The sequence below is a fragment of the Rhizoctonia solani genome, chromosome 11, assembly GCF_016906535.1.
Source record: "Rhizoctonia solani chromosome 11, complete sequence".
Taxonomy (NCBI): Eukaryota; Fungi; Basidiomycota; class Agaricomycetes; order Cantharellales; family Ceratobasidiaceae; genus Rhizoctonia; species Rhizoctonia solani.
Window position 1 is genome coordinate 1,785,675 of NC_057380.1, and position 19,038 is coordinate 1,804,712.

At 50.2% G+C, this 19,038-nt stretch overlaps 8 protein-coding genes across 8 annotated transcripts; 2 read left to right on the top strand and 6 right to left on the bottom strand.

Annotated features, from left to right (window-relative positions):
• Positions 1 to 39: 39 nt before the first annotated feature.
• Positions 40 to 680, bottom strand: RhiXN_10580 (phosphatidate phosphatase PPAPDC1A; the record flags this gene model as incomplete). Its single annotated transcript, XM_043330396.1, has 5 exons — positions 40 to 254; positions 302 to 337; positions 387 to 462; positions 510 to 586; positions 638 to 680. The coding sequence occupies 5 exons, from the start codon at positions 678 to 680 to the stop codon at positions 40 to 42; spliced, it is 447 nt and encodes a 148-aa protein (XP_043184493.1).
• Positions 681 to 1,949: 1,269 nt separating this feature from the next.
• RhiXN_10581 (polygalacturonase) lies at positions 1,950 to 3,576 on the bottom strand (the record flags this gene model as incomplete). The annotated part of the gene is made up of 8 exons (XM_043330397.1): positions 1,950 to 2,198; positions 2,253 to 2,318; positions 2,368 to 2,483; positions 2,542 to 2,735; positions 2,790 to 2,905; positions 2,961 to 3,120; positions 3,171 to 3,304; positions 3,358 to 3,576. The coding sequence occupies 8 exons, from the start codon at positions 3,574 to 3,576 to the stop codon at positions 1,950 to 1,952; spliced, it is 1,254 nt and encodes a 417-aa protein (XP_043184494.1).
• Positions 3,577 to 4,319: 743 nt separating this feature from the next.
• RhiXN_10582 (uncharacterized protein) lies at positions 4,320 to 4,582 on the bottom strand (the record flags this gene model as incomplete). The annotated part of the gene is made up of 2 exons (XM_043330398.1): positions 4,320 to 4,361; positions 4,415 to 4,582. The coding sequence occupies 2 exons, from the start codon at positions 4,580 to 4,582 to the stop codon at positions 4,320 to 4,322; spliced, it is 210 nt and encodes a 69-aa protein (XP_043184495.1).
• Positions 4,583 to 5,401: 819 nt separating this feature from the next.
• RhiXN_10583 (uncharacterized protein) lies at positions 5,402 to 5,791 on the top strand (the record flags this gene model as incomplete). Its single annotated transcript, XM_043330399.1, has 2 exons — positions 5,402 to 5,509; positions 5,573 to 5,791. The coding sequence occupies 2 exons, from the start codon at positions 5,402 to 5,404 to the stop codon at positions 5,789 to 5,791; spliced, it is 327 nt and encodes a 108-aa protein (XP_043184496.1).
• Positions 5,792 to 6,553: 762 nt separating this feature from the next.
• RhiXN_10584 (Rho GTPase-activating protein gacZ) lies at positions 6,554 to 7,149 on the bottom strand (the record flags this gene model as incomplete). The annotated part of the gene is made up of 2 exons (XM_043330400.1): positions 6,554 to 6,828; positions 6,885 to 7,149. 2 exons carry the CDS (start codon positions 7,147 to 7,149, stop codon positions 6,554 to 6,556), a joined length of 540 nt encoding a protein of 179 aa, XP_043184497.1.
• Positions 7,150 to 7,375: 226 nt separating this feature from the next.
• Positions 7,376 to 11,698, bottom strand: RhiXN_10585 (Rho GTPase-activating protein gacZ; the record flags this gene model as incomplete). Its single annotated transcript, XM_043330401.1, has 8 exons — positions 7,376 to 7,713; positions 7,771 to 7,910; positions 7,977 to 8,572; positions 8,629 to 9,247; positions 9,289 to 9,729; positions 10,431 to 10,840; positions 10,885 to 11,016; positions 11,078 to 11,698. 8 exons carry the CDS (start codon positions 11,696 to 11,698, stop codon positions 7,376 to 7,378), a joined length of 3,297 nt encoding a protein of 1,098 aa, XP_043184498.1.
• Positions 11,699 to 12,321: 623 nt separating this feature from the next.
• Positions 12,322 to 15,722, bottom strand: RhiXN_10586 (FGGY-family carbohydrate kinase; the record flags this gene model as incomplete). The annotated part of the gene is made up of 14 exons (XM_043330402.1): positions 12,322 to 12,465; positions 12,840 to 12,912; positions 13,433 to 13,516; positions 13,683 to 13,795; positions 13,849 to 13,955; positions 14,008 to 14,188; positions 14,239 to 14,295; positions 14,346 to 14,390; positions 14,442 to 14,580; positions 14,641 to 14,756; positions 14,815 to 15,017; positions 15,074 to 15,167; positions 15,220 to 15,619; positions 15,679 to 15,722. 14 exons carry the CDS (start codon positions 15,720 to 15,722, stop codon positions 12,322 to 12,324), a joined length of 1,800 nt encoding a protein of 599 aa, XP_043184499.1.
• A 1,957-nt stretch (positions 15,723 to 17,679) lies between these two features.
• On the top strand, positions 17,680 to 19,038 carry RhiXN_10587 (Fungal specific transcription factor domain; the record flags this gene model as incomplete). The annotated part of the gene is made up of 6 exons (XM_043330403.1): positions 17,680 to 17,716; positions 17,768 to 18,031; positions 18,087 to 18,390; positions 18,489 to 18,591; positions 18,644 to 18,769; positions 18,823 to 19,038. The coding sequence occupies 6 exons, from the start codon at positions 17,680 to 17,682 to the stop codon at positions 19,036 to 19,038; spliced, it is 1,050 nt and encodes a 349-aa protein (XP_043184500.1).

Sequence of the window (19,038 nt, forward strand, 5' to 3'; positions counted from 1 at the left end):
CGAGTATAGCTTCGGCTATTCCACTTGGCGAACCAATGTCTACGACCTATCGGAGCGAGGGCTATTTATGTCTTGATTAGAATAACTCCTAATCAACGGACGGCTCTCCTCATCATCAGGTCCCTCTCTATCCAGTTCATCTCGTGGAAGATCACATTGAAAGGGAGATAACCGGGCCTGATATGCTTCATGACATAGCTTATCAGCCAACGAAGGATAATACTGCCTATATGCGAAGTAGGCGAGATTCATCCCTGTGCGACAGTGAGAATACTGATATGGACAAACGATAGCAACTAACCTACTACTGCTCCAACTGTTACATCCTGCCAGTGGTCTAGAAGAGTTATCATCAAGCTGTTCACGGTTTAGTATGGATGACATACGACGGTTGTCTACTGTGCGAGAAATTGCAACGAGCAATGCGATAAGTAGTGGTGCCAAAGCTACCCATACCTTGGCCTGCGATGCTCATGAGAGAATAGCAGTAAACGAGACTAGGTTCATACCGTATATCCTTGTTCGTCGAACATATGTAACTTCCCCGCCATGTAATACGACAAGAAACTCAATCCAGCAAAAGAGCCTATCGAATCCATGAAGCTTGTTCAGAGTTACATAGATAGTTATTACATACCACTGGAATGGCCGCTCCAAAAGCTTCTCCAACCATCCCGCATAATCAGTTTATTGGCCTGAGTGCATATGGTCCAAGTTGCGAGCCCAGAAAACTGACTTGGGGCGTGATTCGTGGCGCCAGATATGGGCTGGCAACGATGAAGAAGATCTATTTGTATACATCAAAGTTAGAATCGATATATCAGATCCAATAGAATGGGTGGAGTGTACCCGGACGCGGCCTCCCGACAGTGACCTTTACCAGATGTGTCACCACGCTTGTCATTGCGAGTCCAAGCGATACTTTTGGTGGCACTATATTGTTATAACCACGTTCAGCTATAGCTAGACCCACTCAACTTCCTAAGGCCGCACTATGAGCGTCCCACCAGCTCCGTACCACGGCGAGGTTGATTGACCACATTACGAAAAGCGGTACAACGAAAGATATGATGTGTAGAGCATATCCAGGAACTAGCTCCCTCGATTTATATCTAACAAAAGCCGTGAGAAATTTCATATGCCCAAGGTAAATGCGCTTACGTGTGTGATATGCTAATGAATCGTCCTCAGAATGATAGCTTTCTCCCATATGTTCCACATACAGAATATGTGGATACTACATACCTTGGGTCGTTCAGGTCAAACTCACGACGGAATCCGTCTACTTGGTTTAGAAGAGCTATCAATAGTCTATAGAGAACGTGTCCAAGTTTGTATTCACTGAATCCTCGAAAAAACAACCCACCCTAATGCAGCTGTCAATATCCTTTCGAATGGTAAACAAACGATTATAAAAATTGTTTACTCCTAAAACAATATCCCCCTCACCAGTCCGGTAAATAGCTGCCAAGCGACTTGGGCCTTCTCCTGTACCCATCCCTGAGTGGTCGCGGATTGAACTTTGGAATTGGTAGTGAATGTAAGGCTCTTCGAATGGTAAACATAGCTCAGATAGGAAGTCTCCGGTACCTATCGTGTTCCCACAGGGAACGATGGAGAAATAATCCGGAACTAGGTGTGCAGGGAGTCTGAGGAAGGTCACTGCTCGATCCTGTGCCAAGAGAGTGCTTTCAAATCCGTTGACCAATCAAGCGGTATTAAGGGGTGTTTCTAAAACATCCCACAAAAGCCCAAACCAAACGGGTTGTCGTCGTCGAGCACTAGATTGACTAGATTAGTTTTGATTCCAGCCTGCCATACTCACGACGGTCAGCTGATTCAGATAGACAAATTGATTGCAAATAATGAACTTGGATCTTTATTGTTTTTGGTGGTGAGGATGATAATAAATACATAGATATAATCGGCACCCGACGACACATTTAGCTTCAAGCCGGCCACTTGAAAGTTCCATTCACGATCGTGGGGTAGGTGCAGTTTACACCCAGATCCTCACTGGTAACGCTAAAACACCTGTATACTGGAGAAGCACCATTCTTCGGTTTGATATCCACATTCTTGAACTTGATGTCACATGTCGAACCCTCGGGACAGATAATAGACGAAACGACAGCCCCAGTCGAATTGCCGCGAATGTTAGTCACAGTAACATCGGTGATGCTTGCGACAGGCTTGCCCTAATGTATTCGGTAAGTCAATCTAAGTTTCAAAAATAAATTGAGCCCTCTTACGGTAGCACAATACGCCTGGCTGAAGTAGCACGAATCAACAACCAGAGGATTCGTTACATTGTCAACCTATATTCGGACAGTCAGTGCGAGTTCTAGTTGCAGACAGCACACGTACCGTGAGATCCTCGTAGTGAATATCGTTGACGATGGCCGAGCCAACTGGTCCGGCCCAGATCTTGATACGGGCACCGTTTGAGGAGCTGTCCCCATTTCCGACAAAAGTAATATTTTCTATACCAGTAATACATTAGTCAATACAGCAATTACCGGGGTGAAGAAACAGGTTCACGTACAACTTTGACATGTTCTACCCGATCCAAGACGCCTGGGTACTGCGCGAGACTGCCAACACTGACACCATGAGAGTTCTGGCAGTAGACATCTTCAACGGTAACATAGGTCGAATTTCCCTTGAACGAGAAACAGTCATCACCAGAAACCACGTGCGCGCCACGAAGGACAAAGTGGGAGGTGCGATAAGTGCTAGGCGTTATGTGATTAGAATGCTGTATAGATCGTAGAATTGATCCAACTTACTCCCATCCATCTGCATTCTTAGGTGGATTCTTGTTGGTAGACAACGCGGAAAGACGAATATTGGTGTAGTTGAGGTATTTGCTGTCAATAACCCAGTTGAACCAATTGGCAGGGTTCTTCATTGACATTATCAATCGAGACCTTGTCGGCACCATCGACGGTAAAGAGGACAGGGCGGCGAAGCGAACCGGGGTCGAGAGCTTCTTGGCCGGCGAATGCATTCCACCAGAGCTGGCCCGCACCGTCGATGAGACCCTTCCCAGTCTTTGAAACCAGCGAGGACTTCTTCCAGTCCTTAAGAATAAGGTACGAAAATGTATCCTGGAAGGGACTTGGACAAGAATAAGTATACTTACGAACTCAAAGCTAAATTATGCTCACTAGTAGACAAGATTAGGGTATGCAGAGGTAAGGTTTGCAGGATTCGTCGCATTCTTTAACCAGTATGTGATATTGTCCGAGAGACGAAGGGTACCTTCGAGCTCAACCGTACAACTCTTGCATGGGGTGAGAATCTATGATGGCATGTAAGTAATATAGAACTCCAAATAGCATTAGACTCACGTACCGTGAGTTCGTTCAAAGCATAAGTAGTATTCTCCTTGAAGATAATACGACCGCCCTTTCCGCACTTTTTGAACGCAGCATGAATAGCGGGCGTATCAGACTTGTTCAGGTTGCCATAAGAAGGCACAATGCATGTCTGAGGGTTGGTATATCGTTCTACCGAATCCACTAGCGCAACAGCGCTCGTAGCGCCCAAAGCGGCGAAAAAGAGGGAGAGCATGGTAAGCGTGGGGAACGGTGGGGGAGGAGTGTGTCGAAGCACGGGGCCCACTCAACCTTGAGGAGCCCCACGTCGCTGCCCGCCGTAATTTATAGCAAGAAAATATGCAAGAAGTTAGCCCCATTTGATTGGGCCGGGCCGGGAGGAAAGGTGTGAGAGAAGTCGTGTTAGTTTATTGGCCCAGCCATTTTCAGTTTCTGAGAAGTTAAAAATACGTGATACAGGCACGTAAATCATTGGCTGGGCATGGCGCCCTCTCGTGTGTTATTGGAAGCCAAGCGTGGGTGCATCGTCATGTGAGAGCAATTAAGGTGGCCAGGTTTGAGAGTTGTCGTGATCTCCAGCCCGACGGGATATCCGGACCGTCCCGGGTGGCACAATCGACGTCACGTGAAGATAACGGTAAATTTATCAGTGAGATCGTACCCTTTCTAAATATGGGGTCGGGTGTGTTGATACCCAGACAAACAATATGGATCTTTCACATTGATCGTACATACCGGTGTTATTCTCCAGATGTACACAAGCAATTTCCTGTGCACAACAGTTATATCAACTTTCTTTATTATCACCATTTCATCATGATGTTCACGCCCTTTGCGCGCCAGCCTCGGTTTGAAAAATAAGGTAATGATATTGGGCTTATTCGTATTCATTACACATCCATCAAGACACACAAGTGATAACAGCGCACTGCGCGCTGTACTCTGGAGGTGGCGTTTGTTATTCAAAGTGGGTTGGAATTATACCGGCGTGTCGCCTATTGCCTGATGAAGGCGAAGATACTGAAAGTTCACAGTTAGTCTACAGAAGAACACAACAGCCATGAGTCACATACCTGCCCCTCTTCTTCGGGGGTAAGCGATCCATGACAGTAAAGGGCCTCAACTGTACGCTCATATGGCTTCCATAATCTCATAAATTTTTCGTTCATTTGAGCAGATAGCCTCTGATAAACTAAGAATGCGTTGGATTTGGGACCTCTGTGCAGGCTCAATTCGGCCATGCTCTGATGATTCTACAGATCGGGGGTAGTAGTTCATGCGAACCATGATTATAGCAGTCCAAAGGATAATTCAATGGAATATATATCCCAACGGCTCTGCCATTTCTATCCCCTTTATATATCAATTACAGATGCGTTCAACTCGGGAAGTTAAGCCCGCCATGAGAACAAGGCGCATTGATTCAGTTTAAGCCTGTCTTTTAGAGTTATCGTGGGCAGACAGGTCCCGGAGAACAAAGCCGGGTGATCATATACTCGTGATAGTTGAAGTGATTTTTGTACCGGTGGAAGTTCGGTCCCAACTACCCGCTAGAGCTTGAAGGATTACTCAATCTTGAACCGGAGCCTTTGTTCGCGGGCGTGATTGCCCATAGAGCAGTTTTGGCTTGTATACTATGAAGTGGGATATTTTCTGGAGCTTCCGGTACGCACAGGCTCGTACGAGAAACGATTTCATTTTGTCAAAACTTACTTTGATAGTTGAGATTCAGAACAGTTCTTCGAGGACGCTATCCGCAGCCTATATTTTAAATTACTTCATGATCAAACTCCAGCAACAGCATACCTAACATTCTCATTATTTCTAGATACATATCGAGCTAAGGATGAGATAGATCAAAAGTACGCTCTTGTGAGTAACGAGGGTACATCTTGGGACAAACGAAGAGCAGAACATTCCGTCGAATCACTGCGCAGTCCAAAGTTGGACTGCGGACAGACATAAAAAACAATCTTCCGAAATGAACATAGTTTAAGAACAACTCCAGCTCTACTCTTTCTTGTACCTGTCTTTCACACTTTTCGTTCCCATCATAAAAAATGCTCGCTTTCATTCGTTTATTCATCCTTACTGCTCCAATCGCACTGGCGGCCCCTCTTGTGCATACAGCTCGCGACGAGTCAGAGGGACAACCAGTTAGCGTCGCGGTAAGAATAGAACCTTCCTCCCACCTCTCCATCCTAATCTGGCGAATGCTAACACGAAATTAGCGCACTGCCGATCGTACGGTCGAAGCCTCGGCCCTTTTCGGCACGACATCCGACAGCCCCAACTTTACCGAGATCCCGACCGGTTTGTGCATCGTGCCCAAGTACGCCGATGAGGCTGGGATAGGCGAGGAGAAGACTCCTTTGATCGCCCAGCAGGCTTTGGATATGTGTCCACGGGCTCAGCGTATTGCGGTAAATGTGTTTCGTTCGCCCATCTGAGGGGAGGAATTTGAATTGAATATCATTTGTGATAGGTCTGTGACAACTAGAGTTCCGGCTCAGACAGCTGCGGGAGGGTCTTCAAAGAGTCCATAGACATTTCGGGATTCACGCATTCAATGTACCTTTCTGTGAATTATACGCGGTCATGTGCGCTTGGCCGAATGACAATCTTCCAGAAACAACCTTTCATGGGTGATTCTAATCAACTTCCAAGCTTGGCACAGCGGTCCGGACCGTGGCGACTCGCGTGTGTACCAGTCATGCTGACTCTCCTCCCCCTCTCCCCCATCCGGAAGCCAAGAGAACTCTTTGTCACGCAGAAACTCGGAAGAAAGGACTCCAATTTCGAAACGTTTCACACGTGCGGGACATCCATGTCATTGCAACTAATCAAAGAGCATCAACTCGTCAAAAGAACAACTGAAATGAAAAATGAAAACAAAAAAATAGGATAGGCATGAAAATCAAAGAGCACACACGAAAAAAAAAATGAAGCTTCCAACAAGTCAAATGAAAAACAAACGAACAAGCAAGCATACTGTAACCGTTAGTCGAAAGAGTGCACAGTCCGTCCGAGAGAGAGAGGGAAGAGGTGATGGAGAGAGAGCGAAAAGTGTTTAGCATACACATAGTGAGAGTGATATAGAGAACGAAAACACGATGGGCGATAGATTAATTAGGGTAATAGCGATTGTGATCCTGGATTCCTTCAATAATACCGAGAAACAGAAAACAAAATAAAGATGCGCAATGACGGGACTAGCGGTGCCCAAGACTCGCCGAGGCAGCAGCATCCAACACACCACGACTCCACCCCATCTCGTCCACATCTTGCGAGTTGCCGAGCTGCAGCCCCAGTCTGGGAGGCATCGTCTTGCTCGACACGGCGGTGGCAGTCACAGTCGATGGAGCGGTAGTCGCAACTGCCGCGGTCAAGGGAGACTTGAACATGTCCGCAATCGGAGTCTGAGCCAAGCGTTTGGCACTAGCAGACGACGGCGATGCCCCGATTCCGCCTCGGTCTCGGGTGCGTCCTTGGTAGGACTCAACGAAGGGGCAAAGCTCCCGTCTGGGATATCGAGCGACACACGCGGCGGACGGGTCTGTCGCTTTGGGTTGGCGTACTGGGCGACCTGTTGCTGGTCATCGTCGTCGCTCGTCATGTACGATTCGCTAGAACTACTCGAGTGACGAGACTCTCGCGGAGCCGAGTTGATCAAGTCGTGGTTCGAGTTGCCGACGCCGAACAAACGGCTGATAGACGGCCGTTTGGGGAGATTCGGGAAGAACATCGACGCGCGACTGGGCGGGCCCGAGCTGGTGGTCGTTTGAGCTCGCGCACGAGGGGAAGACATATCAGTCGAAATCGCCAATGGCGATTTGATCGAACGAATCGACGAGGGTGCGGCCGAAGTCGAGGCCGACGGTGCATGTTTGGACGGTCCGGGCGAAGTCGTGGGCCCAGTCACAGTCGAAACCGACGTTTTGGTCGATCGAGGGCCAACGGCACAGGAAGCAAAGATTCAGCAGGCGGCTTTCTCCCCCACTCGAACAACACATCCTGCCCTTCGACCAAACACTTCAAGAACCCAGCGCTGAGCCCCAGCGTCGGGCAAAACAGCAAAAGCAAGTTCCCGATCGGCATCTTGGTCGTGTGCGCATGTTCGGTGGTATATCGCAATAAATGACAGAGCTCGTGCAAGAGGTTATAGTTGGCTTGGGGTAGTGGTCGATGAGGACCTTGATATCAGCCAAGAGCGCGTCGTCCAACGAGCGCATATTTTCAGATGACTCGCCAAACGAGGTCATACTAGTGGGGAGTTTAGAAATGTCAAACGAAGCATTGGAGGTGCTGTCCGTAGCAGTCATGGCCATGTCGAATTGACCCTTGAGTGCCCGGGTCAAAATGGGCTCGGGAACTACCACATTATAAAATCAGTACAGGTCGATCAAAAGTAACTCGTGTATATACTCACGTTGTCGCAGGTAGGCCTTGAACAACGACGACACGGCGTGAGGATCCAAATCGCTCGGCGGAATCTCGTACAAATCATAATCCGCACCCGCATCAAACTCGGCCCTCAACCTCGACACATGCGACGGCCGCCCCGAAATCCTATTCACCCAAAAAAGACCCATCAGTACCAACTCGAATTCTCAACTCCCCCTGACGGAAACGCACCTAAACAGCCCTTCCTCGTCGCCTCCCCAGCGCTCCAAATGCCTCACACTGCGTGACACAAAGACAGGCAACCCCACACACCGCCTCACGCCCAAAATCTCATCCGTCCAGCCGTCCATGTCGCGCGGAACACTCGGATCCTCCAGCGCACGCCCAAACACCAGACCCGACGCACCGGGCACAGCAGGCCGAAGGGGCGCAGACAAGACAGGCTCGACGCCCAGTCCGAGTCCGATCGTGTTGGCGTGGGTGTTGGCATGGGCGTTGGTGTGTGCGCCGCGCCCGGTCGATGACGTCGTTCGCATCCCGCCCAAGGACGGACGCTGTTCGTGGCCCGCCCCGCTCGCACTTCTCGCCCTGTAAAACTTCTCGACCCGCTTTCCGACGCCGAGCGCAAGGTCCCGCGCGGCAGGAGCGAGCGCCGCGATCGACATGAGCGGCGTCTGGGCGGCGGCGGGGAGCTGTGGGATATGAACATGCGTGTGGACTTGTAGGGCCGGCGCCGACGCTGGCGAATGGAATACGGATCCTTGGTGGTGCGGAGAATCCGAGCGACGCGGCTCGGCCTCGCGGTTCGTATGTTTTTTCGGTCGGTGCTGCGGGTCCGCCGCTGCAGTCCAAGCCGCATCTTGCCCTTGATCCCGCCGGGTACTCGACGACTTCGTTTGCGCACGGGGGCAGTTCCCTCCGAGTCGGTGACCGCGCCATCAAAATGGGCGTGTCGGGTAGGCATAGGCGGCGGGGGCGACGTAGGCATCAGACCAGGACTGGACGCTTCGCTTTCGGGACCGGGGCTTCTGGGACTCATCATGGGCGGTAAAAGGATGCTCATCGACGCGCTCCGACGCTTGAGCGACCCGGCCAGTTGACCCAGTCTGGCCGGACGGGGAGTAGGCTTGGGGAGAGGCTCGGATTCAACCTCGTGCTCGACATCCAGGTTCCCATCGGTCGTATGGAGTCGGGCCAGGGGAGCACCACCTTGTTGCTGCTCGGCATTGGCGTTATTGTTGGGGAATACGAACCCGCCCGTGTTCCAGGCCGTCAACGTGCGCTGACTCGACGCCGTCGACACACGCTTGTCCGGATCTTGAGCCGCGCGGGGTTGGGGTCTGGCCGAGGGATTAAACGAAAAGGCCTGATCGAAGCAGGGCTCGGAGCTAAACGAGGCGTCGGCTTCATGTTGATCTTCCTCGTCGTGGACAACGAGATGGTCGTCTGTGCTGCCCGTATCTACGGCATGCGAAGGATGGTCATCCGCATCAGTGTGCGCGCTGGTCCCGGTATTGGTATGATTAGACAACAAAGAATTCACGCTCGACGAAGGACCCGACGACGTTGCGCCCGTATCCGAAAGCTCGACTTGCCAGCATCTGAAAAGCTCGCCTTGTGGCCCTTGGACGCAAAATCCGAAATACTAGGTTGCCCATGGACCTTTTGACTCTCAGCATCCGACTCGTCATCAAACGTATCTCCCGAACTGCGAGTCAGATCTTCTCTCGATTCGTTGGCGTTGGCGAGGCGTTCTCGCAGTCCGTTACCGCCAATCGACCGGTCGCCTGATCCTTCGCCCAAATGTTCTCGCGACCTGCTAGCTCCACGTTCCCTCGATCCCGCTCCATCGTTTTCCTCGCCATTGCCCTCTCCAGTCGACTCGGCACCATAAACCCCATGTTCATCTCGCTTCTCGTCCAGAACAGAGCGACGGGGTGGGTCGTGTTCGTTCCTCATGTACTCGAGCGCAGCGGCGATACTTCTGCGAAAGAGGTTGGGGGCATGGTTAGTTGATGTTATTTTGAAATCAGACAAATCGTGTCAAATAGCCAGAGGAAAAGACAAGGACGGGGGGACGTGGCGACTAGGAGAAATTGCCGTAGAACAGTCGTCGTGGACGAGGGCAAATCCCGCCCAACTCCAACTTGAACAAAGCCACAATGACCAACGCGACGTAATAACAACAAGGTGAGAGTTCAACTCGACCGCGATAGTTCAACAAGATGTGAAGAAACGTGAAACAAGCTCGTTGAAAAAAAGGGGAAAGAAATCAGATATGGCGGACACGAGGCCCCTAATAGGGGAACTGGCCAAATAGACCTTTTTTTTAGGTTTCGTAAATCAACGTTGGTGGGGGCGTGAGCAGCAATGACCACGACGCCAGCGGTGGAGAGGGGAAGGAAGATCAGGTTGGACACGAGGAGTTAATAAAGGCGGTCGCTGTCCACACGGAGACAACGTGTCTGTCTCCCCCACACCCTTATGTAAAGACGTACCCCGGCCGCGGGCAAAAGAGGAATATATGAAGTGTTTATGGGACGATGATCCGTAGATCTAGGCCGTGAAACAATTGAATCAAGTGATCCCCAGCCAACCAAGAAAGGCACTGCCAACGCCTCTGAGAGTATCACACAGCCAACGAACGATTTGGAGAAGAAAGCACTAGCAGAAACTGGGACTCACGGACTAGTAGGCATCACATTGATGCTCCCTCTGCCACCCAGACTCATCCCGATCCCGATGGCGGTGTTCAACAATCCCTGGGCCTGGGATTTAAGCTTCAGAGGTTTGGTAGGCTGAGCCAATGCATTTGGTTTATCGCAGCTCAAAGCAGGGGTCTCGGTAGACGAGCCAGCTGCGGACGAGGAGAGATCGTTGGAAGCGGCAGAAACGATAGGACCGGCCCCTGCGCTCGCAGCTTTTCGCATTCCGACTGCACCTGGACCTGAACTAGGGCTAGGCGAGCGGAACATTCCTGTCGTTGCTTCCTCGTTTTCGTACGCTGTTTGCATTGGGGCCGAGCATGTGGGGTCCTCGGTGGTGGTGGTACTGGCCTCGCTCCCCGCACTCCGCTCCTCATAAACAGTCCCCCGCTGCCTGGTGTGCTCGGTCGTCGGCTGGACACAACACCACCAACATTGGACTCTTTGCGTGCGCGGGATGAGAATAAACCGAGGTTCAAGCGGGGGTTTCCCAGGGGTCGGGGGCTGAGCATTTTTAGTCGGAGACTGGCACCACTCAAGTGTTGTTGCTGGGTCTGCATATGGTGCTGGGGGATCATCTCAAAGTCGACTCCAGAGGGCGTGGGGACAGCCAACGAATCAGCCGACTCGCCAAACTTGAGCAAGTCCCGAGACAGTTGGCGTTTTTTCCTGTTCAGCCGGGCGAGCGGCGACGGCCTGGACGGTGTGATCGGGGATGGCTGTGTCGAGGCCGAGTTCGAGGTAGGGGAGGGCTGGACGGACGAAGCGGGGGATGCGGACGAGGTGGGGTAATGTAGCCGTCGACTGCGATGCCTCTGTCGTCGTCGCTGTCGGCTGTAGCTGGGAATCAGACGCGGACCCATGGCCAGATAGGTCCTGATTTGAAACCGTCCGAGGCGGAGCCAGGACATTCACAGTCCGATCCCCCAAACAACTATTCTCCTCGACCGGGTCTCGAACCGGAGCCCCAGCCGACCCCAACGGCGCCTCGTCAACGCTCAAGAGCGACGCAGTGTTCATGTTCGCAGCTGGTTGGGGCACAGGTAACGGCCGCACGGTGCTAGCGGACGTAGTAGTGGCGGCGAGGGACACCTGGGAGTGGGACGGTGGGAGCGCAGGAAGCGGTCGGATCGCAGGGTTCGTGGCGAGAGAAGATACGGATGCACTGCGGGAATCTAAACCAGGCGGCGATAGCGTAGTGGTCGAAGAGGAGGCACCAGGCACGGCCGGCAATGCACGCACAGACATGCTGAATCGTCCGTAGATCGGTGTTCCCCTCGGCGTCGGCGTCGTCGGTCGACTGGAATGAGGTGTCGTATGTTCGCTCGAACAGGCCAAAGGCGTGGTCGAACACGAATAAGAATAAGAATACGAACTCGGAGGCGGCGTTGACGTGGGTCTACCACGAAACCAACGAACCAACAAGAACTATATTAACCAATACTCCAATCTCAAATCCACCATACACCCAAACTTACCTCTCTCTCGACAAATCAAGCACACGCCCAGGAGCTACCAACCACGACAGACGCTGGGTCAGCATTCCACAGTGGGCATCGGCGTAAAGTGTAATCCCTCTACCTACTGCTTCAACTACTTCCGCGCGTGCCAAGTTCTCAATTGACGTTGCTCGTTTCGGTTGCAAATCCCCCCTCCCCTTTGCGCTCATATCCACGCCCACGTGACACGCGTCCACACCCCCGTCCTTCGTTCCCGCGACACGGCAGCCGACGCCCTCGTTTCATTATGTTGCTGCCTTCTTGTTCCTATCATGACTCTGTCTTTATGTTTCATCATGTCCTCCTTCCTCTTCTCACTTCATTACACTCTTCTATTCTCATGATACTGTATCTACAGACCGCTCCAAACCCTTACTGACCCGCAGCCGCCATTTCCCGTCTCCACCTCCTCTGAATATCAATCGCCTCCAAAAAGATGCTATACTTGGCGTCGAGCAGTTTGGATTCCTTGGGCGAGGCCTTGGGATGAACTTCCGTGCCGGGCGGTGTCATTTCCTACACATACATACATGTGCTGTCAGTTATCCGTTGCAATGTATCTTGATAGCGGGTGAGAAAAAAAAAAAAAGAGTGATGCACAGGTCAGGGCGCTGAGAAAGTGATGCGATATCGAGGGTACGATGCAACCATCAGATCCGGTCAACGCCGGAGACTGCATACAAAGGCGACCCGCACTAGAATATCCGCAACCACCTTGCCTGAAAGAGTATCCTCCGGCTATATGCTTGCGCTTGGTCGCTCACTACCGAGGCCATTGTCCGCTCGGGCACAGCCGTCCGATTGTGAGATCCAGCGACGACTGACCGCTCGCCACCCAGGCGCCACACAACCATTGAAAGAAAAAAAGAAAAAGAAAATAGAAAACGCACCATAATTTTCCATAGATCCTCCTTGGTCTTTTCACTCGCCTCTTCCGCCACTTTTTGGCCCGCATAAGATTGCCTATCCGATCCTGCAAAAACAATATAATTAGTCACAACCGCCGAGAAAACCCATCATTCAAATGAAGAACACAGGCGCGTTGCGAAGGAAGAGTAAGATAGAGAAAAAAAATATTGGGGATGATCTACACGCGATATGACATAACGCATATACCTATCCACGCGATGCAGTGATGATGTGCGCATACAGCGGGCCGGATTCGGACTGGCCGATTTGATTAGTCACCGGGCGAGCAGCCGCGTCCCGCGCTACCGCGCGCATTCCTCGACCTCCGATACGCATACGGTATACCCACAGGCATCAATCCCAGGCAGCATGTCACACTTCTCTAATGAACACCTTCCAACCCAGGGTATATCCCCCTCTCCCATGCTCGGCCTCCGATGCATTCCAACATTCAAGAAACAATGGAACATTCCAATGTTCAACCAAATGATAAATGGAATTCCAAGTGTGGAAATATAATGGCTATCCGGAATTAGAATATGTGCTTACCCATCGCTACCACTTCAGCGCGAACCTTCCGAGCATTGCTGCGCCGAGCACAACCGCCGCCGAGTGGGATTGAGGCAGTATAACCGGAACGCCGATCGTATCCGCAAACCTGCAAAATAAACGTAAGCATTCTTTCTGCGCAAGCTATAATTCCACAAGAGGAGATCATCTAGTATAACAAATATGATGATTCATGGTGCATAGTGCCAATCATATGCAAGAACCTTCTTGGAAATCATCTCATCCAATAAAATATCGAAAACCTTTACACTCACAATTGCATCAACTTGGTATTCGCAGCCTGTCCACCAGACATGAAGATCGACCGAACAGTATGTCCACGCGCATTCATAGTCTCGACGATATGCCTCGTTTGAAGGGCGATAGCCTGTACCCAGTATGAGTTACGCGATGGAACAATGAACGTGGGAAATGACGTACTTCGAGAGTGACATTGAATTTGAGTGCAAGGTCGCCCAGTCCAGAGTCGAGCTTGAGACCGACGATCGAGCCGCGCATCTGTGGGTCGGCAAGAGGAGATCGGTTGCCTTTTTGGCGGTTTTAGTTGGTTTGGAAGGCTGGATGGAAATGGGAACAGACCGTGTAAATCAGGATAGAAATGGACGTCCTTGGTTAGTTCGACTAGGCTATCTGCTCCGGCTTCCAGTCTCAATGCTTCGAGTTTCTCAGCCAATACAACATGCACACTCTTTTGCTGTTCTTTGGCGAGCGCTTGAAGGCGCGGGTAGGCAGCATGGGTGGTCAAAACAAAGTCGATGAGCTAATGTGAAATAGTTAATAAAAAAACAGATTGGGTGCAGTGCTAATCACCTGGCCAGTACTCGACTGTCCACCCTCATTCATCCACCACCCAGGGAACACAGCATTCTGACCAAAATCATTAACGCCCGCATACATCTCGCAAATTAATTACACACCTTGTAGGGTCCCCAAACACCAGGAACAAAAATTCCCTTGGGGCTCTACATCACAGCATCAATAGTGCACTCCATCACAACAGCATCGCAACACACCTGAATGACATGACACGTACTCGTCCCAGCCACAGCTGCCAGCCGCTCACCAGACGCCTCAAGTCCAGGTGCAGGACTCAGTTCTTCCCCAGATTTGGTCTTGTACCGGGCCGCAACGGTACCAATCCAGCCTGCGTAACTGTGCAACGTCAGTTAATATACATGAGGGCTGGGTAAAGGCGTGTGTAAAGTAACGTACGCATCAATCACAGCGCTTCCTACGGGCGTGCCCTCGACCAGTCCAAGCTCCTCGGCCGCCTGTTTCGTCAGACCATGTCCAACAGGTTGACCGGCTGTCAAGACGATTCCGGGATCCTAAACCGCCGATGAAATTGAATGTTCTGTCGATCAAGAGCAAATCATGTGAACATACGCCATTCTTGTCCGAAGGAGCAGTCACGCCCCATCCGCCCAACGCGGCGAAACCATCATCCACCAACGATCCTAGCCCAATCTTCCTGAAAAACTCGGGTACCCAGCCGTGTGCTGCCTCGGTCGCACCGGGCGGAACAAACGAGCATTTGCATGTCAAAGAACAAGTGGAGCGAGCTTGCGAACCGGTCGACTTGTACGTCACTGTAAGGGTGAAATGAGATGGGCAAGGGTACAATGAGAGTGCAGGTATGACGTACGCCAATCGGGTAAATCAAAGAATTGGCATTGGGCGAATTTCTCAGGAGACATGTGTCTGCTGAGCCAGAGGATTTTGGGAATCTCCATCTCGAGCTGAGTGGATCAAAGGTTAATGTCTGGTTGGGGATAAGCACAAAGGACCTACACTCATCGTGCCTCCGACATAGTCCAATACGACAGCTCCGCTCGAGTTGATAATTCCCGCCTCCTCTTCAGCACGATGATCTGCCCACAACACGATATTTCTCTCTCCCGTGCCTCCTAGCTCTTTCCCACCAGTCACACAAACAGGCTCTCCTTGTCGATTAGTAACAGCTAGCGAACAAGTCGCGTCGAACCCAATTCCAGCAACGTCAGAAGGGGAAACTTTGGCAGTCGCGAGGCATTCCCGCGTAGCAATACAAATTTGTTTCCAGATTTCCGTCGTAGATTGTTCAAAAATACGAGCGTCAGTGTCAGAACGCCATGTTGTAGTCGCTTGAGTGGACGATGCCAAAAGTTGGCCTGTAGGCGAAACCAAGGCAGCGCGTGCGGAACCGGTGCCTCTGTCCAAGTCAAGGTTAGTTGATAAATTGCGTCACCCTCACGTGAATGAATGGCCTACACATCTACACCCAGATAGTATTTTTCTCCAGTTGAGGTGCTCATGGTGAACGTCGTTCACGTCACGCGCCGTCGATAAATCAGTTTATATACCCGTGCGATCTTCATCCCGGCTTGCATTCGCGAAGATGGGGTGGTAGGCTCAGCTCCACCACGGCAGGCGATCCGAGATCCCGAAGCTATCGATCAATTTGTTATTGATAAGATGTGATTGAGACTCCATTTACCTTGACACACCTCGAAATGTAACAATGGACAACGTCGAAACTAAATAGCCAATTTCTCCGAGTTGGATGATCGTGTATAGAAGTACACCCTAGCCTCTCAGGGACTGAGCGTATCAGAGCACTGGTCAACTACATAGCCCAATACTCCATGTCTTTCCGAGAAAAAATAATATCACTTTTCCCGTACCGCTTGGAAGCGTAGCCTCGTATCATTGTATTTTTTAAATGCGATCCCGTAGTGTCCCTGTAAGTAGCACAATCCCAGGAAGTGACGTACTGCATTGGGTGTTGACTAGATTGAGCTTCTCCGGCAACAAAGCTTTCGCAATTTGGGCCTGAATAATGGCATTTGTGATTCTCCGTTTCAGAAAAACTAAATTATGCCTACGAATGTAGCCTAACCCCAGCTTATGCTCTGTAATGCGATTGACAACGTCGTCATGATCGAAGATGTTTTTGAAATTGTCCATATAGCTAGGTAAGATGCGGCTGTATTTCTCATCTTTCAAGGCAAGTCTAGGTGCCAGGTGAATGACTACGCTCCAAAGCTAGTAAATGTATTCGAAATGAATGAGAGACCGGGAGGATAGATGAGAAAACTATAGGGTTTGCACAGAGCGAGCGAATCAAGGCAAAGTTAAAATGCATGTTTTCGGTGTATATGTGCCTATGAAGGTATTTGTGCTCCATCTCATCACGCATACATAAACGTGTTTGACTACCCAGTAATATTCTTAGGCCCATTTCAGGATCTTATTTTATCAATGGGGTCTCAAGGAGAAACTGTGCTAAGACTTATATTTTGACGGACACCTCCGTTTGCACCCAGTATAAGGCTACTATGGTACCTTCACCGGAAGTGTGCTAGTGTAAGTTAATCCACGTAGATGTCATGACACCAAAACGTGCCGAATATATTTCTTGCACCACCAGACGAAGCAAACATTTGGATCATATTGGTGGGCAAAGATAGGTACTGTAAACGATGTGATTGCGGTGATCACGGAAAGCTTATGTCTATTTGTCCTCCTGGACAGCCACACGATTCCGTATCAGAAGAAACCATACCCGCCAGCTACCAACAAAACATTTGCACGACTTTTAAAAGGCCTCTGAACCATCGTAGCTTTGTGTTCGATTCCACCGTTCTATGACTTGGCAACTCGAGCTCTTGATTTAGTCCCTGTAGTGACCCAACCTGCACGTGTCTGAGGTGCTATATCTCTGGCCTTCCGCGTTTGTGAAGCTTGGCTGCGAGGGCAAGGTCTTCATCGCTTTAGACATCAGGTGCAGACACCGCCACTGACCTAATGTTTGTTCCAAAACGTTCAACAAGAGGCTGTTTGACTTGCAAGCGCAGGTTTGTCAATTTGATCTTGCCGTCCCGTATGTCTCCAGTTCGACTTTATATATAAGGAGAAAGAAATGTGACGAGCAAAAACCACACTGCAGGAGATGCATTCAAGGAGACTTCATATGTCTAGGATACAGCTCGACACAAGGTTACGACGGAGAATCATGACTAAAACGAATGCGGGTTTCTTACACACTCCTCTCCTAGCACTGTCGAAGATGCAAAGTCACCTTCACTGCAACGTTGGTAAATCCACTTATAACAACCTATGATCTGAATTGAACATTCTTGTTTCTTAGGATAGCCTTATCGCCTTACCAGAACGTACGGATGAAGTCGACCAATCGCCTGGGGTTCGTGCCTCAGTGCAGAGTTTTGGGACGCAGCTGTTATCCCAAGAGATATCTCATCGGATCCTGTCATGCTTGAAGATGCAACTTCATTCATTATATCACAATGTGTGTAGATGTCACTTATGGTATATAAATTACATGACTGACAGCATGCAGTCGTTTGGTTCTCACAGAAATTGCTCTTCAAGGCACCCTCGACGCCTGTTGAGCAAGGGTTGTTATGGCGCATCGAATATTCCGAATTCACTCGGTGGTCGATGTACCTCAGTGCCCGAGTATTAAAAGATATGACGAATGGTATAAATAGCCAAAAGTATGTCGGCTGGATCTTCCGGTTCGGCCAGCAAATGCTGGAACCATCTACCGCAACCGAACCAGCATCATCGATGGAAGGGCGATTGGGTGGACTGCATGATGTTGGTATAATCATTGTTCGAGAGAACTGTGCTTCCACACTAACCGCTATCATTTAAAGGTAGCTTACCTAGGATTTATCGTATCTGGGACGTCAGTCGGTACTCTCTATTTCGACAGTGCACGCCTACGTTCTTGCGATTAGCAAAACTATCCCCCGAAATTTGGCCGAGTGATTTTGCTATCTCCATCTCAAAGGCTACTCAAAGCCGATATGAAATCATTAAGTTCATCGTAAACGACACAATTATTGCTATGATTCTCGGTATAGCTCCTGTGATCCATTATGATACCACTCCGGATGCGACGGTAGGAGGCCAAGTAGCGTTCTCGAATGGTGTATGGAATTCCTTCGGAGATTCTATGTATATTGGCAGAGATTAACGCACAGCGGGCGTCGCGATGATGGGAGAAAGGGCTTCGAATAACGTTAATCAATGCGACATTGAAAAAATCCTGGCAGCTGGACTCCGGTTGTAGGGAATACTGGCGAGCCAACGAAGGACATCGCGAGGGTCGCCGTGCAGGAAGCCTGGCGTCAGGCAGCTCTGATATCCTTTTTTATGGTATGTTTGTACCAAACAGCTTTCTCTTCCATATAACCTCTTTATCATTTAGGGAATGAAGGAGGTGAATTCGGCGGACCGTCGGGTGCAAGCAGCAGTTCGACAAGTTGTCCAACTCGGGAATACGATCGAAGCCGGAAGCCCGCTGGAGCGACATTTACTGATACCATGTGTACTTGTAAGAAATTTCCATTAGTTTTACTCAAACCCATCACTAAATGCGTATCCCAGGCGGGAGTTGCCGCTTGTCAAGAGAAACATCGCGCCAGCTTACGTAGTAAATTGACCAACAACTCGTTCCTACGTGAAATTACAATGGTCTTGCGAATTTCTGAGTTTGTGGTAGTATTGGATCATCTTTGGCATGGTGCAGGAAAAGGTGGAAGCCCGGTCACATGGGAGGATTACGTGCAATCTCGTTGTGCAACTATACCGATCTCATATTGA